At 55.1% G+C, this 27,478-nt stretch overlaps 2 protein-coding genes and 1 long non-coding RNA gene across 6 annotated transcripts; all 3 read left to right on the top strand.

The window, feature by feature from the left end:
• The first annotated feature begins 505 nt into the window (after window positions 1-505).
• LOC139804301 (uncharacterized) lies at window positions 506-3,018 on the top strand. Its single transcript, XR_011729330.1, has 2 exons — window positions 506-1,168; window positions 2,005-3,018. It is a non-coding gene; the product is annotated as an uncharacterized lncRNA (long non-coding RNA).
• Window positions 3,019-6,860: 3,842 nt separating this feature from the next.
• PGAP6 (post-GPI attachment to proteins 6) lies at window positions 6,861-23,512 on the top strand. 4 transcript variants are annotated; one of them, XR_011729183.1, is made up of 13 exons: window positions 6,861-7,017; window positions 10,881-11,058; window positions 12,617-12,824; window positions 12,907-13,040; window positions 13,616-13,881; window positions 14,979-15,307; window positions 16,019-16,112; window positions 16,638-16,761; window positions 17,354-17,490; window positions 19,429-19,607; window positions 20,185-20,342; window positions 20,740-20,856; window positions 21,316-23,512. XR_011729183.1 is itself a non-coding variant. In XM_071760409.1 (13 exons), exons 1-13 carry the CDS (start codon window positions 6,921-6,923, stop codon window positions 21,610-21,612), a joined length of 2,307 nt encoding a protein of 768 aa, XP_071616510.1. In that variant the 5' UTR covers window positions 6,861-6,920; the 3' UTR covers window positions 21,613-23,512. The 4 variants fall into 4 exon arrangements, 3 of the variants coding, with proteins under 3 accessions (XP_071616510.1, XP_071616511.1, XP_071616512.1); XM_071760409.1 differs by having other exon boundaries at window positions 20,185-20,331; XM_071760410.1 differs by having other exon boundaries at window positions 12,940-13,040; window positions 20,185-20,331.
• Window positions 23,513-23,607: 95 nt separating this feature from the next.
• MRPL28 (mitochondrial ribosomal protein L28) lies at window positions 23,608-27,406 on the top strand. Its single transcript, XM_071760412.1, has 5 exons — window positions 23,608-23,949; window positions 24,646-24,798; window positions 25,599-25,733; window positions 26,378-26,464; window positions 27,003-27,406. Exons 1-5 carry the CDS (start codon window positions 23,662-23,664, stop codon window positions 27,078-27,080), a joined length of 741 nt encoding a protein of 246 aa, XP_071616513.1. The 5' UTR covers window positions 23,608-23,661; the 3' UTR covers window positions 27,081-27,406.
• Window positions 27,407-27,478: the final 72 nt, after the last annotated feature.

The following is a 27,478-nucleotide window of genomic DNA, read 5'->3' on the forward strand; positions in this document are numbered from 1 at the left end:
GTTTTGCTGCCTCTCGAGAGCAGGCAGGGTTTGGGTGGTGGTTGCCCTGCAGGTACACACTGCTCTGCCAGATATGTGGGTCCAGGAGCAAGCAGAACATCTACAGGTACCTGTGGAAGAGAGACTCGTGGTGAGTGGCCAGAGCCTTGCCCTTGCAAGCCTCCCTGCAGCTCCATCCTTCCCACCAGAGCACCGTGCTGGGATCTCCTCTCGCCCAGCTAGCCCTGTGCAGGTAAAATTGTTGGAGAGCATCTCCTGGAAGTGCTTGCGGGGAAAAAGTGGGGTACAGGGGCTCCCAGCACTTGTGACCCTCTGCGTGGTGACAGAGCGAAGGCAGCCTGGGGACCTCCAAGCACAAGGACATCTTTCTGTGCTCCTCCAGCACGCAGGGCTGCATGGCATCTTTGGATTTCTTCTCTTGCCACCCAACTTGCATTGCTGGGGTGCCACTTCAGAGGTGTTGTGGGTGGCTGGTGGACTGGGGGAGACAGCAGGCAGGGGGGACTGCAAGGGGAGCGAAGGGGCTCAGCCCCAGAAGGTGCTTTTGGGGGATGAGTAGTAATGGGTGAAGCAGTGAAGTGGTGCTGGTGTCTGCACAGCCCCCAGCCCTTATCGCAGCCTGCAGCAGGGTGGCTGTGGAGTTGGGAGCCCTGGGGGGCTGATAAAGGAGAGCATGGGCTCTCCTCCAGCTGTGGGTGTGGTGGGAGACAGGGCAGCAGATAGTCCCAGGAGGACTGCAACCTGCCAGGTGCTGAGTAAGGCTGCCTGGTCCCAGCCAGTGCCAGAGGGAAGGTCCGGGAAAGTCCTGGTGTAACTGGGCAGCCACCCCACAGAGCCCAGCTGAGGTGGCCACAGGTCCCTTTTCTCCCTGGCACTCACAAGAATGGAGATTTGCCCCAGCCACCCTCAGTGAATGCTCCTGAGGCAGGAGAGACCCCAAATGTCTCTGAGGTGTGAGGGAGGCCCCTCCAACCCCCAGGATTTCTCCTGCAAAGCATCGTATGACCCCATATGCCCACTACTCCTGGGCATGGTGAGGAGTGGGACAGAAAGCTGGTGAGGGCATCACTGACCAACCTGCTCTGCCTTTGCATGGAGCAGGGATGGAGCAGAAATCATTCTCCCAGCTGACAGACACAGCTCCACAGAGAGCCTCAGCTTCTCCAGGGTATTTGGGGGCATCAGGGACACGGTGGGGGGATCAGGGCACAGAGGGGGAGGGGGACCGGTGTTTAAAGCTCTGGGAAGAGCCAGAAGCAAACCCAGCACAGACTTGGGATACTCCAAGCCACAGAGGGACTCTCTTGGGCACCTCGTGCACATGGTGGGTGCATGAGGGGCAGGGTACAACACAGGGGATGGTGGGTGTGTGGAGGGGAAGGAGGCCGGGAGTTGTCCCCACTGCCTCTGCCAGTCTTTGGCTTCCAACCCTGGTAGCTGCGTCCTCAGGCTGTGGCAGTGAGCAGCATCCTGGCTCTGCAACATCTTCCCAGGGCTCTGCCCGGCCAAAGAACGCCCGAGGTCCCAAAAGCCGGGATGAGGTGTGTCGCGGGCGTTGGTCCCCGCTGCCACCAGATGGGGACCTGAAGCCGCGGTGCTTTATCGGGAGCAGGCAGGGGGTGCCGGGGGCCAAGCCTTGGTCCCGCCGAGCCGGAGCCTCCGGGCAGGGAGAAGCCGCTGCTTCCAGCCAGCCCAGCTCCCAGCACTGGGGAGCTGCAGCTCCATCACCCTTTAGCACTTCCCAAAGACACTGCCTGTGTGGAGATGACTTCAAGCAGTTGCTGAGGTAAAGGGAATTTTTTTCAGGCAAGCAAGCTGAAAATACTGCAATGGTTGAAATATACTTTTGCCCACACTTTTTAGGGTTATCACCTCTTCTCCACTGGCTGTTTTGCCAGTGGGAAGCAGAAAAGTGGTTGTAGAAGACAGACAATAGAGTCAGCCTTCACAAAAAAATGCCAGCTTGGATGAAGGACTTCAAATCTTTTCTCTCCTTCCTTTCAGAGCAGGACCACATGAAGCCCAGCTGGGCAAACCCCTCCACACAGGATGGGGCTGATAAAAACAAGCATTCCCACAACTCCAAACATGCTCTGCTCTCCTGTGCCATCACAAATTCAACACTGCAAGTAACATCTTTAAAAAACCTTTTGCTGATCCCCCTCAGGGCTGCCCTGCTCTCTTTCTGGGAGCTCCTGTGGCCAAAGAGGCAATAAGCATCACAAAGCCCCTGTCCCTGGAGATGGTCACAAGAGAATATAGGTCTGGGATTTTATACATCTGGAAAGGTAAAGAGCAGATATCTGGTAACATGACCTCTGATGCCTTCTCATTGCTCTCTCTGCTGTTTTGGGGCCATTTATCAACTGAAAGGCAGAAGTTTTCCACATCATTAGCACTGGCTTTCCAACCTGGTTTTGTGGCTGACCACGTCATTTTGATAATTAGATCTAGGCAGATTTTTGCTGCAACTCTATCACCCTTTTCAATGTCAAGCCAGTATTTTTCAGCCAGGCCTGCTTGCCATTGGCCACAGATTTTCACTACAGAGATGGGAATTGAATGGAAATGCAAAAAAATAAAAAAAACCCAAAAATTCTGCCTGCTGGTTCCCTGTTCTTTGTACCACTCAGCAGCCAGGTCTGAGAACACCTGAATTTTCTCAGGGATGGTGAGTCTGAGAACACAGGTCTGTGGGTCCAAGCTTTGGTTCTTCTCTCCCAGTGTTGTTTTCAGCAGCAGGAGATGCCATCAGGGGAGGGCACATGATCCCAGCCATTTGTGATTGTGCCCTCCAGCATCCACAGCAGCAATGACAACAATTTCAGAGGGTACAATCCTGCCTGTTGCCTTCAGCATCTGTTTGTTGACCTGTCCATGAATTTGCTATACCCTTTATAAACCTGCTGATCCTATTTGTTTCCACAGCCTCCTGTGGCAGCAAGTTCCAGAAGATCATTCTCCCTTCTGCCCCATGTAAAGTCCCTTTTATCCATTTTAAACCAATTTACTAGACTCGTCGATGGCCTCTTAGTGCAGAATCAGCTGAGCACCAGGTCCCCAGTCACTCTGTGAGGTTGTAAAGTTGTCTCTTCCTCCTCCAGGGTAAATTCCCAGCCTTTCCAGGACCCACAGCTGCCCCATCCCCTTGATCATCTCAGTTGCTTGGCTCAGGACTCTGTGTCCTTACAGCCAGAGGCCAGAACTGTCCCCAGCTGTGACACAGCCAGCAGAGGATGCCCTCTGAGACCTCTTCCTGATGATTTCACACATTTTCCTGACTTTTTGGTGCACATCAAGGCCATGGTTTTGGTGAACAGTCAATGAGGACTCCAGAGTCTTTTCCCTGAGCTGTAATAGGCAGTTTAAGTTCAGCCTCCTCTGGTTTAGCTGGAATTTCCCTGTCTGTTTCACCCTGTATCTATCTACCCTGAAATACCTGACCTCCTGTCTTGCCATTTGTGGGCAACACTGAAAACTGCCCACAGCAAAGCTCCATCACACAGCCTTCCCTCCTGCAGGGAAGGAGCATTATCTGATGTTTCTCTCCAAATTTAGAGCACATCAGCTCTAAGAGCAGATTTTTGGTCCCTATTCTGGGGACACATTACTTCATTACACTTCTTCCCAGATCCCCTGTCCCAAGGGCTTCAGTGGGCAATGAGCTGCTGGGTGGACACAGCTCAAGGAGGATCTGGCTGGAGGTGGTTGAAGTGGTTAAAGTGTAGGGTTTTTTACTCCTGGTAGCAGAAGCAGACAAACAGAGATGGGGGAGCAGACTCTGCCAGCTCTGTGCTCTCCAGGGACCTTCGCACATGGCCTGGAGGATCCCAGCTATGGATTTATGGAAAGCAATACAGCAAAATGGGCATTGTAGCTGCTCAGCCAGAAAGCTTTTATACCTCCTTCAATGGTTGAGCAGCTGAGTGCCATTATTAATAGTGGAAGTATATTTATCAAAATTCATGGGTCAGCATTGTTAAAGCTCCACAGATTCAATTTGGACAGGCCACTGTTATTTATGTTTCCAGATCATAGCTCCAAATGAGGAGATATTTTTGGTATATAGTCTAGATTTCTCCCCAGGCCTGTTTGAAACACTGTCAGGAATACACTCCCCAGACCAGGGTCTTCCATTTGTGTCTAACTTGCTGCAGGAGGGGCTGAGCTTGATGCAGACCAAAGAGCAAGATGCAGATGTGGTCAGCCCAAACCTTTCCACAGCCACCTGCTCTTTACTCAGAGTCCAGGGTGTCCCCACTCTGACTGAAGCCCTGGGCTTGGCACAGCCACCTTCCCCTGGATTTTGGGCAGAAGCACTGCAGGTTTTTTTGACACCATGAGAGGAGGGAGGTATCAGCTCAGCTGCATCTTCTGCCTGGCTGTAGGTGGCCCAGGGGTGGCTCCATGTGTCCACCTGTGTGGCACTGACTGTGGAAGTGGTGGAAGCTCCAGCTCTGGAGCCAGAGGGAGAAAATGTCACCCTCCCTGGTTCAAACTCACCCCTGGATACAATGGGAGAATTTTCTTGGGGAGGAGGAGCAATATTGTTGATGTGATTCAGCATCACATTAGGTGACTTTGAGCTGTGCTCAGATCTCTCAGACCTTTTGACTTTGGATCTCATTTTTTGCCCTTTAAGAGGAAAATAATTGAAAGTAGAGACAGTGTTGCAAGAAGGTCATTCCTAAGGATTGATTGATAATGAGCTGATAGACTTGAAGTGGAATTGAAGGCTAAATGAACGTAGAATTAGAACAGAAGGGTTTTTTGTTTGCTCCTCTTTCTGCCAGACAATTTTTGAGAAACAGCAAAGTCAGCTGGGAAAACTCGAAGCTAATGTGGAAGAGATTTCCTTACAGAAAGCATTGTAGAATTACTTTATAATCCAAAGAAGCACAAAAAACAAGAGAAAAAGAGTGGGATGCCTACCTGGAGTGTTATTTCCTAATATCAAAAGGATATTGGGAATAACAAGGAGATAATGAAAAATGGTGAAGAGGTCTACCCACTGAAGAAGGCTTTGATTGATGTTTGCAACAGGCATGAGTGACATCAAACCAGATAAATCCACTGAGTTGCAGGTCAAGATCTCAAATCTCAGTCATGAGCTTTGCCGTAAGCCATGAGCCATGTTCCAGCAGCATCATGTGGTGCTGGGACCATGGGATTTAGCCTGGAGAAAATATGGATTGGTAAAAGAATTGTAAGTTAGAGTTCAAGAAAACAGGAGTGTTTAAAGAGAATTACTGGGCTGCAGGGAAATTACTGGTAGAATCTGGCCTTGGAATTTTTATTAATGGCCAAAATATTAAAAGGACAAAAAAAAAAGTGTGGGTGCTGTCACCAGAGAGAAGGACCAGGCTGTTGCAGAGTGCCTGCATGGCCTCAAGGATCAGCACAGCAGAAAGGGGGTGATATCCTGATGCCCAGCAAAATCATGAGGAGGAAGCTGACACTGTCATCAGGCACGTTCCAGAAAAGAAAATCTGAACATCCAAGAATCATATTGCACAAGGATAAATGGAAATTAAAGTTCTAGGCTGAGAATTAGAAGAATAGTCCCCTCCCCTCCCACACTTCATCTTCTCAAGCTCCTGGGCTGATTTCAAGGAAGCCTTCTCCTAAATAAGATGAGGACGTTGCTAGCTATTGATCTCATGAGCTGTTCTGTCTGGGCTTTCCATGGGATCAGAGCCTCCAGAAAACAACTGCCTCTTCCCGAGTGAGGAAGAAGCTTCCTTCCCATACCCAATAAATGTATCACAAAGATTTTGAGCTCTTCCAGTAGTGAGTCTATCCACGGGGAGTCTGTGGTTGGCTGAAAGCAGGTTTGAAGTCGTCAACCAAGCTGACCCGTAAGCAAGTGCTGGGATTTTTGCCTGGAACGTTTATAGATGGATTTTTGACTAAAGTAGCAAGGGTTTCTGTTACATTATAAATGTCCAAAGATCGTGTCCAGACTGCATTATTGTCTGGGAGAACACAAACTCAGCAGAAGGTCACAAAGAAAATGCGTGGAAAAAAAAGATCTGCTTGAGTACAACTCCTTGACTCTTTTGCAGACAGCCAGAAAATCACAGAATGAGCTGAAAGCCACATGTTCTGTGAGTCTTGTGAACGTGGCAAATACCTGGGAGCTGAGGGGGCAATCAGAGTCTCTAGGGATGAGTATAAACTCCCTTCAGATCTGTGTGCTGGGCCTCTCCAGGTTTGCTTTCTGCTGACACGCAGCTTCTCCGTGAGGTCCTCTGCCAGTTCTTTTTCCCTGGACAGAGAAAAGCTGAGCTGCCATTTCGTATCATCAGGACCAGGATGTTTGGAAAGGGGCGGTTAAGGCACCCTGACACTGTCAGTTCTGAGCTGGGATGGGTGGGCAGCTGCTGTACCACTGAGGCACACTGACGTTTGGTTCATCAGGCTGAACTCATCTTAAATTCAGCTCTCCTTGTCACTGAGCAGGAAAGCCACAAGGCTACTGTACCCCGGCAGAAGTCTGGCTCCAGCAGCACCAGCCCTACTCTGTCCCACGGCTCCAGGGGGCTCCTGGGGTTTGGAGACCCCCAGTTCGCTCTCAGGGTGCTGGGGGACCCCTGACGTCTGCGGGGTTCTCCGGGGTTTACGGGCTCTTGGGGAGCTGATCGGGCTCCAGGACCCCGGGATCACGGGGGTCCCCACACTCATCCAGGGGCTCCCGCAGGGATGGAGGGGGGGGATCCCCCGGTCGGTGCTGGGGTTCCCCCACAATCTGGGCAAGCCCGGCCCCCCTTAACCAACCCCCCCCCAGCTCTACGTCCCCAGCTCCGTCCCGCTGTCCCCGGGCGGGCCGGGGGCGGTGGTTCCGCCGGGGGCGGGCCGGGGCGGAGCGGGCCGGCGGAAGCGGGAGGAGAGCGGCGGGCCCGGGGAAGCGCCGGGCGGCCATGGCGGGGGGGGCCGCGCTGCCGGTGCGGCGGCTCCTGCTGCTCCTGCTCCAGCTCCTGGCGCTCCCCGCCGGCCGCGGCAGCCGCGCCGGTCCCGGTGAGTCCCGCCGGGGATGGGGGGCCCGGGGACACTTGGGGGATGCTCCGCGGAGGGACGGGGGGGATGCTCGGGGGATGCTCCCAGGGCCGGCGCTGGGATGGAGGGACACGGCCGGCGGAGGAGACGGGCCGGGCTTTGCCCCGCACCCGGGGGCCGGCGGGGTCCCGGGGGACAGAGGTGCCGGTGGGCAAGGTTGGGTGGGTTAAGGTGAGCGGGGACTTGTCCGCCGCGCAGTCCCGGAGCCGCTCCGAGCCCCGCAGCTCCTGCCGGGGTTCGCTTTGGGGTGGCTTGGAAGTGGGTTCGTGATTTCCCGAGTGATTGGGGTGCTCGGGTCTCCACGAACCGTCCTCGGGGGAGCAGCGAGCGGTCAGGCCCGGCCCTGGAGAGGTTTTCCCGGAGGGGTTTCTGCCCCGGCTGCGGCGACCCCGGGGGTTTCTCCTGGGTTGGCTTGGTTTTCGGGTTCCTTTACCGGGGGCTTTGGCAGGGCGGGGGGATGCTCGTCACGGGGATGCCGGGGTCTCTGCTCCCCGGGAACCGTGCCTGCCCCTCCGGAGGGACAACCGGCAAGCTGGGGGTTTGGGAAGGTTTCGGGGAGGTGAGTTTGTGGTCCTGCTTCACCCTGCTCGTGCCCGCGGTGGCCATCGCGTGTTGATGGTGGTTATCACTTCCTCAGAGCGGGGAGGTGCTCCGGGGAACCCCAGGCCCACCCTGCTCTGGCATCCTGCTAGCTGGGTTCCCAGCCCTGGGGGGCTGCCCTGCTCTCCAGGGCTGGTGGTTGGGTTGGGTTGGGTTGTCTCCTCTCGACACCGTTCTGCTGGCTGTGGGAATGCCTCTGGGGGTGAGGTTTGGGAGCTGGAGAGATCAGAGCGAGGGGGTCTTCTTTCTGGAATGTTTATAGGTGGATTTTTGACCTGGAGTAAAGTAGCAGGGTTTCTGTTACATTATAAATAGCCAAACATCCTACTGCATAGCCCTGTCTTCTGGTAAGTTGGACTGATGATTATCTCTGCAGCTTTAGACAGTGTCTGCCTTGAAAGGAAGGCTTCCTCCTTTTGGGGAGAAGCCCTGGAATCAGTAGTCAAGGTATCATCGTTCCCTGACTACCATGAGATCATCTTTGGACAAGCACATCCGAGCTATTGCAGGTAGCTCTTGGTTCTGAAGGTCAAATAACCCTTCTCCTCTCTGTGTATCTGTGATTCTACTGGGGTTTTGCTTCTTGTCTTGAAGAAACATAAGTTTCACATAAGACGTCTGAAATCTGCTCATGTGAAATCTATATGGGAGAGGATGGAAACAGCATCCCCCTGACAACTCCTTCCCTCGGTTTTGAGGGTTGTTGAACACCCTGGGACAGCTGAGTGGGGCTTCCCAGGTGCTTCCCTCACTGGTGCAGGGCACAGTGATCCAGGAACACAGGGAGCACACTGGAATATGCACTCTGGATGCAAATGGGCTGCAGGAGCACACCCCTCGACCTGTCTGGCTGGCTTTTTTCTGCTGCCATGTGGTTTCTCTGCCAGTGGTATTTCCTCCTGAGCCCAGGTAGAGGAGGCAGAGATGCCTGCAAGCTGGGCCTTGGCAGATCATCCCCACGGGAAGCCCTTTGCAAGTGGACTTCGTCCACCCCAACGTTTTGTTGGGTAGGGGCAGGGCTGCCACTCACCTGGTTACAGGCAGCCCCTGGGCAGGGCAGCTCTGCCAGCCTGCCCTCTGCCTGCTGCTGCCCTGGAGCTCAGGCCCTTTAATTGACCAATCTGTAATAAATAAAACCTGGCTGCTCGAGTTCTTAATTTTGCAGCCTGCCTGCCCTCTCCTCCCCAAAAACCACACAAATGATGCTTCAGCTCCATGAGGACATGCTGGGCTGGTGGTGACCATGCCTGGTGGCTGTGCTGAGCCTGACAGCCAGTGGGGTTGGAACAGTTCATGTCAAGGCAGGAGGCTTTATCCCCATGCAGGGACCTGTTGCATTGAGAGGGACCAGGGCTCTCCCATCTCCTGATCAAGCTTTGTGTCCCTGCCTACCCTTATCCTAATCCCAGCTTGCTGTGTTCCAGAAGCAAACATGCTGGGTGCATGTGGAGGGCAGCTGGGGGTATAGACACCATGGATTGAAGACATGGTGCTTCCTTCTGAAACGTAACCAGGCTTGTAGGGGATCACAGCTCCTGGCTGCAGTAGCCCCACACTCTGTACTGGTGTTGCAACCAGTGAACCTTGGCTTGAAAAGGCCCTTTTGTGGTCTCTGCTCCTCGCTGGCCTGGGAGAGCAGCAGAACCCCAGTGTAGGGACCAGACTGGGACAGCTCTGCCCTCAGGCTGTCCTGCTGGAGGCTCACCCTTCCCATGCCCTCTCCTGGCCCCGTGCATGAAGGAGCTGCTGGCACAGCTGGACCTGGCTGGATCCTGTAGGTGTGGAGCTGGGGCAGCCCCTGTGGCGAGGTGGCCGTGCTCTTCCTCCAAGAGCAAATCCTCCAGTTGGCTTGCACAGCTGGTATTTCTTGCTTGGTTGTTTCCTCCTTTCCCTTTTGGGTTTGTAGGGTGCCCGTAGGCTTTGGCTTGGTTATTTGCCAGGGGATTAAACCCTTGATGACTGTTCCTCTCTCTTTGCAGTGCCATGGGTGCAGGCTGCTGTGCATCCTGCTTTTGGGCATGAATCATAATTCCTGACAGGATTAGGTTCCTCTTTGCACTAAGTACATCCCAAGGCTCCTCTCCTGCCTGAGGACTGTTTTCCTCTTTCTTTGCCATCTTTCTTATAAACTTATAAAGTTGGGTCTCCGTGCTTCCAACACAGCCCTGGGTGGTGTTGGAGGAAGGCAAGTTAAACCACACTTTGGCTGCTTGATTGGAATCTGTCTTGGTGGGCTGCCACAGTTTCTCCCCAGTCCAGGGAATTCCAGAGTACAAACAGAATATCTGGGAGGACTCAGCAGAGAGCTGCTGAGTTTTATGAAACTTGGTTTTGGGTGGGTGCCCTGGCTCCAACGTGTCCACGGAGGTTTTCCCCCTTCCCAGCACTGGTGTGGTGTTTCGTTGCCATCCCCAGGTTGCAGACTGGCAGGTTTCTTGCTGACAACAACAGTAATAAATATTTTTGCAGCTGAGATTCTCATCAGGCTGGGGGTGATCTGTAGGGATAGCTGTGCAGAGGCAGTCCAGCTGGTCCTGATGGCACTTTGACCGAGTAGCTGTTGTCTCCTTGCATGACCTTCCCTAGGGCTGTTCTCACAGCCTTTCTTCCAGGTAGAAAAATCGTTAGAATTTGTATGGCACATCTGGAAGCAGAGGTAGGTTTGCAGCACGTGTATTCTCATCAGGTTGCATGCCACAGGAAGACAGTGTGGTACACAGGACATGCACCCAAGCTGGGTGAGACCAAAACCATCAGCCTGTGCACTCAGCAGAGACAGAAAAGGGCACAGCTCTTGCCTTTTGGCACCATAAACTGCAGCTGGAGCCCAGAGCACCCCTGTTGTACCTGCACCCATCTGCTCTGCACCATTTGCCCCTGGGTTTGCTGCTGCCTACTCCATCACCTTCCCTTGGGCCTTTTCCTCCTCAGTGTCTCCAGTGATCTGGCACCTTCAGAGCACATCTCACACAGAAGAGTTCAAGCACCTTCTAGTGCTCCCTGGCTCCAGATGATGGCTTTGCAGCAGGGATGTGGGCAGTTCTGGCTGGAGGAACACTGTGGATCACCATGTATCCAGCAGGACTGGGATAAGAAATGAGGGACACACAAAGGGCTTCTCTCCAGCAGCCTTGAAACTCACGTGTGGGTTCCATGAGTGGGTGCAACCCTTCAGCCTGCCCTGGGCAGCCACCCCAGTGACCGTCCCACTCTCTGCCTTTCAGATTCCCTCTATGTCTCTGAGTACTTCTCCCAGAGTGCACAGAAGTTGTCCTTCTACAGCTGGTATGGGAATGCCAAGCTCTTCCACTTCCGTGTGCCAGAAGACACCGTGCTGCTCCGCTGGCTCCTGCAGGCATCCCGGGGGAAAGGACCTGAGTGCACCAACATGGAGATCACAGTGTATGTATCTCCCCAGACCAGTGCTTGCCCAGCTCTGGCCTCCTCTTGTCCCTGTTGCTCCTGGCTGTGTTTGGTTGTAGGAGGCTGGGTGTCTGTTCCCCGTTTGTAGCAGCCATAACTTCTTAGTGTACAAGCACTAAATCTGTGTTGAAACCTGTAGGAGTGCTTTGTATCCACATTCCCAGGGGATTTAGGGTTTTCTATCAGATGGGGTGTCCAAGAGACACGATAGAAACACTGCAGAAAGCTTCACAGCCAGGCTGGTGTTGCTGCTCACAAGCAGAGGTGTTTATGGACTATTCTGTGCATGGTGCCAAAGGATGTGGCAGGACTACAAGGTACTTGGGAGGACCCAAACCAGTTAGGGGCAATTTCCCCAGTACAGAGGAACTGAAGAGACTGGGGACACTTTTTGTGAGGGATGCAGCTGTGTGTGGAGCAGAGGTAGGAGAGGAATGCCCAGTACTGCAAACACAAGAGCATGAGGAGACTGAAAACTCAGTGTCAGTGAAAGAAACACTGCTTAAAGCAGCACTTGAGCTGATGGGGAGTTTGAGGTCAAAAACTTGCAGGTGGGGTGAGACTTTGAGCTATATCTTGGAGGTTTCCAAGTTTCTTGGGCAGGTTGTGCCCTTGGAGACACGTGGGTCTCTGGCACCCACTCCACAGATGCCTCAGCAGGGACTGAAGCCTCTTGGCTTGTGCTTCCCTGGTCCATCCAGGGGACAGGATGGTGCTTTTAGCTGCTCCAGAGCAGTCTGGCACAGGTGGTCTTCCTACTTTCTGCTTCTCACAAAGGTTTTCAATAGTCTGGGGATGTGAGGGACAAGGCAGCAGCCAAAGGATACCCTAAGAAAGGAAGGGCAAGCCAGCTGAGCTCAAACAGGTCAGTGACACCTCACCTGTCACGTTTGCTTGCCGGATCTGTTGCAGTGCAATCCAAAAGGAAGGAAATTAAATGCCAAATTGGCTGCCCAAATAAATATCTCATGTATTTGCTTAGCTGCCTGCTTTTCTGCTGCTTTGAACACTGGGCTGCTTATCTGGAAAGCAGAAGTGCTGGGATCCTGAAGCCAGTCACATGGATGTTCCTTATTAAGCATCTTTTTAGTCTCTCTGCCCACCGCCCCTATAAGAGGGAACAGGGAAGATGCAGATCTTAGCTAGAAAATGAAAGCTCTTTGTTGATAATTCAGCCTATATGGGGAATTTGCTGGTGGTTATTAAAAAGGAGTAGTCTTGGGGCTGGGGCTTAACCTTACTGAGTGTGGAAATTTGCTTTCAGGCTTGATGGAGCCATGTAAATCCTTATCTTAATAAGCAGCCAAATTAAACCAATCTCTAAATAAATCCCGGATAATCTAACAGCAGCCAGTCCTCACCAGACAAAAATGATGGCTCTGTGGTCCACTGGAAAATGTGTTTTGTTTTGTTTTTTTTTTTCCCCAGCCTATTCCCTCTCCCATTCCCTCTCTCTGTGCATCCAACAGAGGAGTTTGGATTGCCAGTGGTCTTTCCATCCCTGGGTTCATCAGCAGCCTTGTGGTTTCTCTCGCAGGCACTTTCGCTACGGAGCCCCCCCTGTGATTAACCCCTTGGGCACCCATTTTCCTGCCAATGCCACCGTCCCCCCCTCCTACAGCCTCAGCATGGCCCTACGTGGCACCACACAGAACAACACCTTTGTCAACATCTCCACCCCTGCTGCTGGAGACTGGTTCATCGCCGCCCATCTCCCCCAGGCTGCTGGAAGGATTGAAGTCAAGGTGAGGGCCCTGCCAGGGGAATGGGGGGAGCCTCACCCCTTCCCAGTGCCACCCTACAGCTGACCCCTCTTGCTCCCTGCAGGGTTTCTCCACTCCCTGCTCCTACATGTTCCAGGCAGATATGTTTGTGCTGCGACTCCCCGAAATGCCTGTCCTGGAGCCTGGTGTTGCTGTGCCACAAACCATCCCCTCACCTGCCAAGCCCCTGCATGTCAAGTGAGTGAGGGTCGTGGGTGGAAAGGCTGGGGCCAGGAGGGGTCAAAAACTTGACTAAAGATTTCCCACAGGGGTTCTTTAGGAGGAGCCACACTTGTTCCCTTGGTGAGGGTCTCCCGGGTGTTCTGCTGAGCTCCAGGGGTTTGCACGGGGACCACGCCAGTGCCTTTCTCCAGCTTCTTCCCAGGTGGTCTTAGAGGTTCACCTGTGGAAATTTTAGTCCTTTGAGATGTTCCTCTTGGGAAGGATTTTCGCAATGCCAACCAGGGCAATCTAGTTGGGCTGTTTTCTTCAGCTGGGATATAGTTTTTGTCACAGTAGGTGGTATGGGGCTATGTTTTGGATCTCTTAGGAGTGTTGATGATGCCAGGATGCTTTCAGTAGTGACAGAGCCAAGGCCTTTTCCCACCCCATCAGTGAGTGGGCTAGGGGTGCAGAAGAAGCTGGGAGGGACCCAGAGGGGGATGTTCTGGGGTTAAATTGTGACCCTGATTTTTCCTACAAAGCCCTGGAGACTGTGGCTGGGTTGTGTTTGAGAGAACACCCCCTGTGAGCTGCCATCCCTCCCCCTGCAGGGTCTTTGTTCCCAAGCACGCCGCGGGGATGCGGTTGGAGCTGCGGAGCTGCCTAACAAGGGAGCAGAAAGCCTGTGCTGTGAGGGTGGTGCTGGGCTCCATCACACTGCCCCAGTCCTTCCAGAGGATCCTCACCTGCACCGGGAACACCAGCTGCAGCCTGGCCCTGGAGTCACCCCCCTGGGAGAAGTGGATGCAGATCATGGTGGAGAGTCTTGGTGCTGCCAGTGCCAATGTGTCAGTGGAGATGCTGGCTTCCTTCACAGGTGGGATCCCACTTTCTCTAGCCCTACAGGAAGGACAAGGGAGGACATTGTGTCCCTTGTGTCTCTCTTGGGACTTTGGGTGGCTGCTTTGGGAACTCAGACCTGGTTGGTGCTTTGGGGCCAGAAGTGAAGGCTCCGGTCTTCACCCAAAGGGTGGAGCTGCCTGGTTTGGAAATGCCTGAAAATTCCAGAGACTCTGATGCAATGATGTTTTCCAAAGGCTCTTTGGGAAGCAGTGGCTGGCTTAAAATTTGGTGGGGAGAATAGTTTTGGATAGATGCACCAGGCTGTAATGATATGTTGACTGTTGTCACAGTCTACAGACAGGAAACCATCACAGAGGTTTACTTGGGGTAATGTCTTGGCCTGTAGTGAGGGGATGTCACCATTTCAGGTGACATTTCAGGTTCTTGTGGCTGTGATAGGCACCTTTGCATCCTCGTATTATGATCCTGTTTGACTCTGGGAGTCTGGAAAGCTCACTGACTAAGTACATTTTTAGAAGTTTTTTTCTTCTCCAAGGATTCTGCCATCCCTTCCTTAAAGCATGGCCTCATCCCACGTGCTGGAGAGCCTGGCACTGGCAGCCAAGGTGTTAGAGGGGTGCACTGGAGTCTCTGGGAGCAATGGGAAGGCTCCAGCAGTGGGGCTCCAATTGTCCCATTTGTCTCCAGCTTCTGTGGTGTGATTGCTTGTGCCTGTAGCTTCTCCTCAGCCCCGTCTGCCCAGGTTTGGGGAACTGGTAAAGACTTTTATGTGGCCTTTGGTGATGGGACAACTTAGTGCTGTGCTCTGCCACTGACCAGGGATCACTTCCTGAGCACCTTGGTGTGTTGTGGTGATGAGTTATCCCTTCTGCTTTCCCTCTCTGCTTCCCTCCACTGTCCCAGTCTGGCTTCCATCACTGTCCCAGCCAGTGGAAGCTGATGCTGGAGTTCGTGGTGCCTTTCAGGAGCTGTAGCCAATACTGCAGGGCCTGAACCAGCTGCACTACCCCCAGTTTGTGCTGTCACTTGAAGGTCTGGAGCTGCTGGGGCCCTGCCTGGATGAGGGGCCAGTCCTGGCTGTGCTGATTCCTCCCTGGTTTTGCTTTGCAGCTTGCAGACCGGGCAGTACCAGTTCCTTCGTTAACTTCAGCAGCCTCAACCAGAGCCAAACCGGTCCCAGACCGGGTAGCCCAGGAGCAGCAGGGAGCCCTGCTCTGCCTTCAGGAGAGGCCTCTCACAATGCATCTGCCCAGAGGAGCTTCTGTCTGCAGACCCAGCCCGTGGTCCGGGAGGACCTGGACGTGGTGTCCGTGCGCTACCGGCTGCTGAACGGTCCCGGTGTGCCCGTGCACACCATCTCCCCGACCCTCCTCCTTCTCAACCTCAACACTGGCATGGACAGCGGGGGGTCCCTGGTGGTCAATCTCCTGCTGAACAAGGTGCAGAGGCTGATGGGTGGGGTTGTCTTCCCTTTTGAGGGGCTTTGTCCCTGCTCCCGAGCTGGTTTGCTGGCAGGCTCCGGGGGGCTGTGGGTACTGGTGGGATTATTTCCCTTTCTTTTTTGTTGTCACAAAACACCGAGCCTGTTCTAGCTGCTTCCAGAGTTTCCCACCTGCCAGCTCCAGTTCAGATGCCACAGTGTGCTGGCACATGGTGACAGTGACACGGGGTGGGAATAGGGCAGCTGCAATGCCATCTTCTCCATTGGAGCTGGCATCTTGCCACCAGGAGAGGATGCTGAGCAGGGAAGCCCAAGGATTTCCCTGCATGAGTCACTGATTCCCAAGCTCTTCCAGTGACACCCCAAAATCAGCTCCCCTGAAGCTTGTTGCCTTCCTGGGAGCTGGAGCAGGACTCAGCCCTGGTGTCCTCTTGCCTCTGGCTTCTCTGCTCTCCCCAAAGCCGTGGGCTGGGATGAGTTCTCCCTGTGCATCCCCCTGGGAGGCTCTCCTGCCCCTCAGCCAGGATGTGGTCAGGGTGAGGACAACCTGGGTGTGCCCAGGAGGAGCGGGTGGATCGATGGGTCAGGGTGTTCTGCAGGATTTCATGTCCCCTGCTGCTCCCACATTCCGTGGGCAGGGTGGGGGGTGAATTGTGCAGGGGGGTGGTGTTGGGGTGCTCTGACACGGGACACTGCTCTGTTTGCACAGACATCTGTGAGCTTGGGCAATGCCAGCGTGGTGGGGTGTGTGAGCGCAGCTTCGCCGGTGCTGTCCCTCAATGCCACACGGAACTGCAGCACAGGTATGGGACACTGTCACCTCCTGTCACCTCCCCTACACCAGCCCAGGGCTGTGCTCTTGGACCTTCTAGACCTTGCCAGCTGGTATTTGACTTGGAGCTTTGTGCGGTGTCCTAGGGAAGCTGATTTTGGCACGAACCCTCCTGATGTCTTTGTGCCCAGGGTGCAGGAGTTGGCCTGCACCCAAGGAAGGTCTGGATATCAGCTGGGGCTCTTCCAACCCCATTGGCAGGAGGTTTGGGGGTGGTCAAGACATTGCTGGTGACAGAGAAGTTAAGCTCTGCACTAGAGGGACCAGCCAAGCAAGCAGCTTCTTCCATGTGCCCTGTGCATGTACCAAGAGCTGAGATGAAATTAAAAACAAGGGTCTCAGGAGCAAGATTCCTCTCTGTCTCCCTGGAGTCTTCTGAGGATGGCAGCAAGGAGCCACAGGAGTGTTGATGCCATTGCAATCAGTCTCAGCCTGGGATTGTTGTGGGCCCTTCTCCCCTGGTGCTGGCCCATCACAGCCCCCTCTTTTCTTTAAGCTTTTTTCCAGGGCTACCCTCTGAGCCTGAGCACATCCTCTGCAGAAGCAATGCTGATTGTCCTCTACCCCCAGACAGATGACTGGTTCCTCTCCCTGCAGCTCATCTGCCCCCAGGGCCAGGGGTGAGTCTGCTGTGTCTCCCTGCCCTGGCCCATGCTCACTTTGCCTCCTTGCAGCTCTGAGCAGGACCCAACCCCTGTCCTCATCCCTGTGCCATGGGCTCGTCTCACTTGGTAGGGGTGAAGCTGCAGAGGGGGAAGGAGAGGGGTGGCAGTGCCAGCTTGCTCTGTGAGCACCCACACAGCATCTCTGGTTCTGAGCTGGCACGTCTCATGCAGACTGTGGGTGGCAGAGCCTGTCTGGAGGAGCTTCCCCTTCCCCAGCTGGATTTTGAAGCGATGAGTGGGTAACTGAGAATGCTGCTGCTATGCCTTAGAGGGGTCCCAGATGTTCCTGTGATCCTGTGGTTTCCCTTCCTGCTGCTTCCTTGTGTAAAAGGGTTGAGTGCACGCTGTAAAACAGTGCTGGGGTCTGGGAGAGCTGCCACCCATCTGACCAACTCCTCTTCTTGCTCTTGGGAGGGATGGAGCAGGTCCTGAAATAGCAGGGAGCTCGCACGAGTGAGCATGGCCTGACCCTGCAGGGCAGAATGCTCCCTGGGCATGTGTTGTCCCCAAGGACATGAGGAACCCACCCCATCTGCTCTCCTCACAGTGAATGTAACAGTGCAGAAGCCAAAGTGACAGTCTTTGCATACCTCACCCCCTGCTTCAATGACTGTGGGCCCTATGGACAGTGCAGCCTCCTGAGAAGACACGGCTACCTCTATGCTGGCTGCAGCTGCAAGGCTGGTGAGTGCTTTTACCTCCAGGGGAGGCCACATTTTTCAGTGGTGGTGTTTGGATAGGGCAGCCTGGGGTCACACCATCCACCCAAAGAGCCCTCAGCACCTGTGGATGCCTCCTTGGGAGCATCCTGACTGCCCCGAGGGATGTCGGGTTCTGGGAAGCACAGAGCACCCCAGGGAAAATGGGGAATTGAGCTTCAGCTTGCTGCTGCTGGGTCATTTTGGCTCCAGCTTGGAGTCCCCCAGGGCCTGGAGAGGTGCTTATGAGCATCCCCAGAGCTCAGGTGCCAGCAGGGCTGCCTGCAGGGGCTGGTGTCAGATCCCTGCCATCCGGGGCAGTTTGTTCTGCAGGGTCCTGGTCCCAGCTGTGATCTCCCTGCAGGGTGCTCTGTCTCCTGCCAGGACCCAGCACACAGCCTTTAGACTCAGAGGTGCCCCTGGAGCAGGAACATCTGTGTCACCTGCTTATTATCTTAATGAGATGAGAAGACTGGGTGTGGGAGCTGGGGTGAAGGGCAGATGAGAGCTCTGCTGTGCTCAGGTGGTCCTCAGCAGAAGGATGAGGCGAAAGGGGGTTTGCTGCTGCTTTGGTCCCCAGCCAGGATGTCCCTGTCTCTGCTGCAGTGCTGGTGCACGGCAAGGAGCAGGGTGGAAAGAGCAGCATCCCAGTTTGCCTGAGGGGTGGCAGCTTCTGGGAAGCCCAGAGCACACCCAGGGGAACCAGGGAATCGGGCTAAGGGCAGCTTTCTGCTGAATCACTTGGAGCAAACTGCCCCATCTGCATATTGGTGACCCAGAAATAAACTGGAGAAAGCAGCTTCCCTGGCTCTGCCTGGCAGGGAGCCAGTGGAAGGGGCCGAGCTGCTGGCTTGGGTTCCAGGAGCACTTCAGTAGGACAGATGTGTCCTTTAACTCTGCTTGTTCACTGTGGTGTGCCTGCACGTACCCTGGCTGCCCTGTGACTGACCTCCTTTCTCCAGGAGAAGGGCGTGGGCATCCTCATCTTGAAGTAAAATAATTCAATTACCAAAAGAGGAAAAAAAAAAAAGAGAGAGGAAAAAAAGGCAGGTTTGTGTTTGTAAAAGCCTGTCTCAGCCTTCTGTTGCAGTCCTCAGTATCCACCATCAGGCTGGGCATTGCCTGCAGCACGTGCTGGCTGTCCCCTGGGAGGTTTTCACCCTCACCTGCACTGCCCTGCTCTGACCTCAGTGTCACCCTGGGCTGAAGCAGGGGGTTTGGTCACCCTGGAGGAAAGGAATTGAAGGAGGATTGAATCCCACCTCTCACTGCCCCTGGGGGTCACTCACAGGGACCCTGGAGCCCGGGCACTTGTGGGGAGCAGAGGGGCCATGGACACAGGCTGCAGGGAGGAGACTGCCAGCTAAATGGAAACAGATAACTTCTGCCTTGTCAGAATGCAGGTCCCCATCTTTGGGGATCTTCAAAAGAGCTGGGCAAGGCCCAGAGCAACCTGAGCTGGCTTTGCAGTCTCTCCTGCTGTGACAGGAGCCAGATGTGATGTGGATCATTCTCCACTCTGGTTCCTGGGATCAGTAAGGATCTCGTGCCCAGTTTACATCATCATCTGAAGCATCTGAGCCTCAAACACTGAACGTGTCACCCACAAGTGACATGTGTTTTGAGTTACTGTGGGGATGAAAAGGACCAGCCTGGACAGACCCGTGCTGGACATAGGTGGGAACAACCTTGGGGGTGTCCTCAGAGCAGACATGGGGCTCTGCTGGGGCTCCCCAGAACCTTGCAGAGCAGAGCAGAGCAGGCAGTGTGTATTGAGACCATCCTGAGGAGTGTGAGTGGCTGATGGAGCAAAGGAGAGGAGGCTGGGAGGTAGTCCTGGGCTGTGATGGCTTTTCCTGAGGAGGCTGGGTGCTGGGGGAGGGCAAGGCACGGGGGATCCAACACAACCCTCTCTGCTCTGCAGGCTGGGGAGGCTGGAGCTGCACGGATGACTCCAAGGCCCAGTCGATCGGTGTGCAGAACCTGGCCACCCTCCTGCTCACCCTGAGCAACCTCATGTTCCTGCCAGCCATAGCAGTTGCTGTCTATCGCTACTACCTGGTGGAAGCCTCTGTCTACACCTACACCATGTTCTTCTCCACGGTAGGGATTGCCTTTTCTCAGGTCCCCTGCCAGCATCAACTGTGTTGGCAGGATTGATGCCCAGAGGAAATTCAGAACGTGTGCTCAATGTAGTTTTGGTTCTTTGCTAGACTGTTCCTGTTAAAGATTCCTAAAAAAAGCACTGGACTGAGGCCCCTGGTGGAGCAGTCCATCCCCGGAGCTCCACGTGGAGCTTCTAGGGTCATTGGACAAGCACCTCTATGGACATGTCCTGCCCCTTCAGAGCTAGGCAACAGCATCACTTTCACTGAGCTCTTCCACCCATACTGCAGGTGCTCATATTTGGGGGTGGGACCCCCGAGAGCTGAGATGAGGCTGGAGCACTTGAAGGCTGCTGTCACAGAAGCTTTTGGCTGCTGCTGGAGGGGGCAGGTTGATGGCTGCTCTCAGCTGATTTCTGTAATGCCACGGTGCTTTGGTGGAGCTTCCTGGAGACACCGCCAAGGGGGCTGTGGCTACCATGGGCTGGGATGAGCCTTCTCCTGCCTCTCCTTCCCAGAAAGCCACGTGCTGCTCTGGTGTTCATGCCAGCCTTTGTTTTTGTCCTCGGCTCCAGTTCTACCACGCGTGTGACCAGCCAGGCGTTGCCGTGATGTGCATCATGGACTATGACACACTACAGTACTGTGACTTTTTGGGCTCTGTGGTGTCCATCTGGGTGACCATCCTGTGCATGTCCCGGGTGAAGAAGATCCTGAAATACGTGAGTGTCAGGTAACCCTGCATGGCAGGGCCAGGCCTGAACCAGCCAAGCCATGGGTGGCTGTGCCAAGCCCTCTCGTGGCTGCATTTTAATGACACGGCACAGCCTGGTGACAAAACCTGTTTGTCACCCAGGGCCCCTCTGATTTTTATACCAGTGGGTTTGGTTTTTTTTTTTTTTTGTCCTGGGAGTTGGGATCATGAACCTGCGTGCTTGTGAGGTCTGGGCCTGAAGGGACTGAAATTTCTGGGAGGGGTTTGTAGGTCCTCTGGTTTCTGCTCCTCAAGGTTCTGCTTCCCAATTGCTGCATGCAAACAGGGCTGTGTGGCCAGGAGGCAAGGTCACCCCTGCCACTGGCATGGCTGGCTCTGAGCTGCTGACCATAGTGGTGATGTGTCTCATTCCCAGGTCCTTTTCCTCTTGGGGACCCTGTTAATTGCCATGTCCCTGCAGCTGGACCGCAGAGGGGTGTGGAACATGATGGGTCCCTGCCTCTTTGCCCTCATCATCATGATTGCAGCATGGGTAAGTAGAGGCAGCCAGGCAGGACCTGCTGTCCCGAGCTCCCCTCTGGAGAACGGCCATGGCAAACAGACCCCTGACTTCAGCCCCTCCACATGGAGGGCTTCATCTCCTCAAAAATCTCTGGTGGAGGGAGGGCTGAGCAAAGGATTCACCTTCCATCCCTCCAGTAGCTGAGAAACCCCTCGGTGATGGCTCTCAGCACAGCCCAGCTTTGTCCCAGGCCAGTCCAGTGTGTGCTGGGCAGGAGCTATGGCATCTGTGCTGGGCTTCTGCTCTCTCAGTTCTTGCAGACACGAGAGGGGCCCAAGGCAGGGGAGGTTGCATGTCTTGGGGGCAGGAGGTGCATCCTCTTGCTGTCAGGCTGGCAGATGATCCTGGCACAGGCAGTGCTGCCCATTTTCTCCCTGCCTGACCTCCCGCTTGCCTGCTGAACCCTTCTGGGCTCTCTCTCCCCTCCAGGTTTACCACGGAGTGAAGCGCAGCCGCTGCTACCCCTCCTCATGGAAGCGTTGGGTTTTCTACCTCCTCCCAGGGATCACCTTGGCTTTCATTGCCATCTCAGTGTATGCATTCATGGAAACCAATGAGAACTATTACTACACCCACAGCATCTGGCACGTGCTGGTGGCTTCCAGCGTTGCTTTCCTGCTCCCTCCTCGGGACAAGCACAAGAAGCCCTGGGCCTGGTCTCAGAAGCTCACTTGTCGCTATCAGATCTGCCAGAACGACCGTGAGGAGCTCTATGCTGTGACCTGACACTTCTTGGTGGCAGAGGTGGAGGGCTGGTGAGGCTGCTTGTCGCCTGGGCACGCTGGCAAATCCTCCTGGGTGCTCATTCACTGGCTGGGAGAGCACAGCGTGGGCCGGGTTGAAAGACGAAGGTGGTGGGCTTGTCTTCTGAAGACACATCTGAGGCCACCTCTGCTTTTCTGCTGGGATGGGGCAGGCTCTTCGTGGTTCTGGATCAAGGAATAGCCTGTCCCCCACTTCCCCATGGCCCTGGGGGAGATCGCCGACCCTTCCTCCCCTCCTGCTGCATCCATGAGGCTTGAGCTTAGACCACGCCGAGCTCTTCCCTGCCATCCTGCAGACAGCATTTGAACCCAAGAGAAGGGTGGATTTTCTTCTGATCTGGGGGCAAATGCTGCTGCCTGCCCTTGGTGCTGATGGGGAGGGAGGGAGCTGATCTTGGCAGGTGCTGGTCCCTTGACTGCCATCTCCACAGGGGTGTGGAGCCTCTCTCCCTATGGAACAGGCAGTGCTGCTCTTCCCTCGTCCTGATTCTGGGGGAGAAGAATGAGGCCAGGACTAGGGCCCTGGATTCAGGATTGGATTTGGCAGGAATGTGGGAAAAAAAAAACTCAACCATGTGGGGACATGCAAGAGGCAGCAGCAGCATCATCTTGCTCAGGGCTGTAAGGCCCACGGCAGGAGTTGGTCTGAGTTAAACTTTGGCTTGTGGGGATGGTGCCAGGCTGCTGCACTGTCCTCTTCCTCAATGTTCAGGTATCCATTGTCTTCCTCCCTTTTGTGGGTTCAGGGTCTGTGTGGCAGTGTTGGTGGTGCAGGGTGGGCTCTGAGCTGTGCAGCCCTGCTGCTCCAGCCTCCTCTGCCCCGGGGCTGGATGTGCTGCCAGTCCTGGCTGGTCTGAGGCCACCAGCAGTGTCCCCACCTCAGCAGGAGCATCCCCAAGGGCTCGCAGGATGGCTGCCCTCTCCTTTCTCTCTCTCACCTTCGTGGGGCATCAGAAAGCAAGGGCAGAAACTTGGCGGCCCTTGGAGATGTCTTTGCCCGTCCCTGTTTTGTAGGAAAGGGCTCAAACACCTTGTCCCTTGCTGGTTTATTCCCCTCTGCCTGCTGCTGGGAGCCCGGCCACAGAGCCCTCCCTCAGGTGGTTTTGGGGAGAAAAAGAGCAATTGATGAAGGATGCGTCTCCTGAGTTTCAGGAAACGGGGCTGTTCCTTTGCTTCAAGAGCTCTCAGCTCTGCACTTTAAGGCTCTCCCTCCCCTCCCTCCATCAGCTCCTGCTTTTTAAACAGGGCGAGCGAAGGGCTCCTCCTGCTCCCACCCCTCTCCTCCTCGGCACCCACGACCCCCACCCCTCCCTCTGCTGCTGCCACCCCCGGGAGGGGGGGACGGGGGAGGTCCTGGGGGGGTCCCTTCAACTTTTACCACTTTTAGGCACTTTTTTTCCCCTTGCCCGGGTTTGCACAGCAGCCACGCAGTGCTGCTCCCTCCCTCATGGCCGGGCTGTCGGCCCGGGTGCTGGTTACCAGGAAAGCAATAATTATAATAATTATAATAATTAATAATTAACAATTATTCCTCCTCGGGGCTCCGCGCTGCCCAGCAAGGAGCAGCTCTGGGGCGAGAAGTCCTGCTAATTTTGTTTGTCTGTGATCCTGGAAATTCTGCTTCTGCTCCTTCCACGGTGCTGCCCGGGGAGGGGGTGCTCGGCATTTTGGGTAAAATCGGAGCGAATTTCTGTGTCTGGTGGGGGAAAACGAAACAAAACAAAACAGAGAAAAAAACAAAACACAAAAGGGTTATTTTTTTTTCTTTTTCTTTGCTGTTAATACCTGTGATTATTTTATACGGTAAATTTTAAATCTTAGGGTTTTATAACTTAATAAAGGTGATGGTATTTGGGGGCAAAGAGGTGGCGGCTGGAGGTGACACGGAGAGCGGCGGTGCGGTGCGGGGGGGGGTGCGGGGTGAAACGCGGGTTGGACGTGGCCCTTCCCGGCCTCCGTCCCTGGTCCCGGTTCCGGTCGCGGTGCGTGCTGGGTGCGGGCAGCGGGGGCGATGCCGCTGCACCGGTTCCCGCCGCGGCTGTGGCCGTCCCTGAAGCTGCGGGAGGGCATCTGCTCCCGCCTGCCCCCGCACTACCTGCGGGAGCTGCAGGACGAGACGCCGCCCACCCCCGTCCACTGGCGGCCCCTGGGCGTGCGGTACCGGCGGAACCCCCGCACCGGAGAGCGGGAACGCGTGCAGGACGTGCCGGTACCGGTTCACCTGCCGCCCGCAGCACACGAGGGGCTCTGGGGAGGCGAGGGATGGATCCGCGGCTTCCGCTATGCGCGAAACGACAAGGTGAGCGCTCCGGCCTTTCCCCGCGACGGGCTTACCGGGGGCTGCGGGCAGCGGCTTCCGCCTTCCCCTGCGGAGCGGGGACGGACCGCCCGGACCCTGCTGCAGCCCTGGGTAGCGGAGTCCCCCCTGGGGAAGGCATCAGCACCCCCCGAGAAACGCAGCAGAACCCCTCCGGGGAAGGAGAACCCTCCAGGGAAGGCAGAACCCCCCGGAAAGGCAGCAGGACCCCCCCCCCCGGGGAAGGCAGCACCCTCCGGGAAAAGCAGAACCTCCCGGAAAGGCAGCATCCCTCGGGAAGGCAGCACCCCACCCCGGGGAAGGCGGCAGAACTCCCTAGAAAACGCAGCAGCACCCCCGGGGAAGGCAGCAGGATCCCTCCGAGGAAGGCAGTACCCTCCGGGGAAGGCAGAACCCTCCGGAAAGGCAGCATCCCTTGGGAAGGTAGTACCCCACCCTAGGGAAGGCAACACCCGCCCGTGAAGGCAACAACCCCCGGGGAAGGCAACACCCACCCGGGAAGGCAGCATCCCTTGGGAAGCCAGTACCTACCCCGGGAAGGCAACACCCGCCCGGGAAGGCAGCAACAACCCCGGGAAGGCAGTACCCACCCCGGGAAGGCAGCAACACCCCCCGGGAAGGCAGCAACACCCCCTGGGAAGGCAGCATTCCCGGTGCTAAGTACAGATCTCCTCCCAGCTCTCCACCAGGCTGCCCAAGGTCTGGAAGCCGCAGCTCTTTGAGCGTCAGTTCTACAGCGAGATCCTGGACACCACGCTGACTGTCACTGTCACCATGCGCACGCTGGACCTCATCGATGCAGCCTATGGCTTTGACTTCTACATCCTGAAGGTGAGGACTGAGGGGTGCCAGGTACCTGCTGCTGGTGGCCCTGTGTCACCCTGTGTCGGGGTGTGGCAGGGCTAAAGCTGCCAGGCTGCAGTGCCCCTAGGGGGTTAGAGATCAGAACCAGGGTCAGGTGAGCTCCTGAGCAAACCTTTGGGGTCTTTCTCTCTTCACAGACTCATCTGGGTTGGAAGGAACCTTAAAAAATATCCAGTTCTATCCCCCTGCCATGGTCAGGGATACCTCCTACCAGCCCAGGGTGCTCCAAGCCCCATCCAACCTGGGCTGAGACACTGCCAGGGATGGGGCAGCCACAAATTCCTTGGACAACCTGGGCCAGGGGCTCAGCACCCTCACAGCAAAGAATTTCATCCCAATGTCTAACCTAAGCCTTCCTTCTTCCAGTTTAAAGCCATTGCTCCTCGTCCCATCCCTCCCCAGCTTTCCTGGAGCCCCTTCAGTCACTGGAAGGTGCTCTAAGTTCTCCCTGCAGCCTTCTCCAGGCTGAACAACCCCATCTCTCAGCCTGTTTCCAGAGCAGAGGGACTGCAGCCCTCAGATCATCTTTGTGGCTTCCTCTGGGCTTGGTCCAGCAGCTCCATGTCCTTCTTGTGCTGGGAGCCCTAGAGATGGACCCAGCACTGCAGAGGGGTCTCCCTGGAGCAGAGCAGACCCTCACTGTGTGTTTTCTGCGAGCCTCTACAGCCTGCAGTACACTGCTGGTGTTGTCTCTGGGCCAAAAGGCCAAGGTGTTCTCTGGCAGCCCATCTCTGGGCTCAGTTTAACCTCAGCCTTTATTTTTTCAGACTCCCAAAGCTGACATGTGCTCCAAGCTGGGGATGGATCTGAAGCGCACGATGCTGCTGCGACTTGCCCGCCGGGACCCCAAGCTGCACCCCGATGATCCTGCCAGGAGGGAGGCAATCTATAACAAGTACCAGGTTGGTGCCTGGCCTGCTGTCTCTGTGCTGGGGTCTGCAGGGGTGTTCCCTGCTTCTCCAGACTGATAATGCCCTGATCATTCCCTCACAGTATTAATGCTCCTGCCTGTAGTTCCCATACCTGTAACAGGATGGGCAGAGAACATCTAAACATTGTTTGTCAGGTTTTTCTTGTCTCTCCGTGGGCTGCTAACTTCTGTGTGGATCATTTAGGAAGACAGAGGCCTGTGTGTTTGCTGTGATGAGTCTGCAGTAAGCTCTGGTAGAAGCTGGCACTGCTGACAGAGAGCTGGTACTGGCACTGCAGTGAGGAGCCCAGACCACCAGTGTGCACTTGAGTTTTGGGCAGCTGGTGGTGGTTGCCAGCACAAAAACATCACCAGCATCCATGGAGCTTGCTGAGAAACAGCCCTAGAACAGCACAGAGGAGAAGCCTAGCAGTGGGCATGGCTGATCAGAGGAGGCAGGACCCCCACAAAGGGAAAAGGAGAGAGGGGGAATGGACTTTGGTTGCCAGAAGTGAGGAAACAGCCTCTAAGATTTGTCTTTAATAACTTTCCTACTGGATTGCCTCTCTGTGTGAGTTGGGTTTGCATCTGAGTCCCTTGGACAGACTGTCCCACCTTCTCCTTCTTTCATCACAGGAATTTGCAATCCCAGAAGAGGAAGCTGAATGGGTTGGCTTGAGTTTAGAGGAAGCAATAGAAAAACAGAGGCTTCTGGAAAAAAAGGTGAGTTCCCAAGGCAGTGCTTCTTAGTGAGGTGTCTGAGCTGCCTCAGGCTGCATGTCCCACTGATGGGAGCAGCCTGAGCTCTTCTGGATGATGGGAGTGATGCTCCAAAACCCCTGAGCAGCCCTGTGAGCCCTTCCTTGAAATTTGGGTGCTCAGAACATGAGGCTGGGTTAAAAGTTCATTATAAACCAGATCTCCCAGTTAAAGGAGGGTTATTTAGGGAGATGGCTCATAACTCCTGCCCCATTGTGTGGATGTCTTTGCTTGTGGTTGCTGTCTGCTGTGCTTGTGTGCTTTGGGACACAGGAACAAGCTCAGGGCTCAGTTTGTGAGCCTTGCTTGCTAGAAGCCATAGGCAGAGGGGGGAGCACCAGGGACCTGGGGATCCTGGAGTGGAGGCATCTCTGGGAAATGTGTCCTCCAGGCCTGGTTGTTCCCTGCAGCACTGGCTCCCTGGGCTCACCATTACACTTCAGCCCTTCTTGCTGCTGAGGTTCCCTCCTTTCAAGTTGCTTTATCCTCTGCTTTGTTTCAGGACCCTGTCCCCCTCTTTAAGGTGTATGCTGAAGAGCTTGTCAACCAGCTGAAAGAACAGGCATTGCAGAAGAAATAGAAGGAAACATTTGGAGCAAACCCCCTGCTGCAGGTCAAGCTGTGGGGTCCTGTGAGTCATCTGTCTGAACCTCCTTGGGTGGAAGGGGCCATGTGAAGAGCATGCCCAGGACTGTGCTGCAGTTACCAAAATCTAATGATGGCCTTAGCTCAGTGAGGAACTGTTCCCTGGGGCTGAGGAAAGAATGTCCTGTGTCCTCTGAAAGTGTTCTTGTAGGGCTGACTGTGGCTCCTCTGCCTGTACAAGTAGTTGGCTGGTTTTGAGAGCTTGATGGTGATGTAAACCAAAATACCTATTTTGGGAATGTCAGTAAACTTCTCTCTGATTCTCATGAGTGTGCTCACTAGTGTTTTCTGGGAGGGACTGTGAGACACAGTGGTGTAATTAGATTGGTCCCC

This window comes from Heliangelus exortis, chromosome 17 (assembly GCF_036169615.1).
Source record: "Heliangelus exortis chromosome 17, bHelExo1.hap1, whole genome shotgun sequence".
Taxonomy (NCBI): Eukaryota; Metazoa; Chordata; class Aves; order Apodiformes; family Trochilidae; genus Heliangelus; species Heliangelus exortis.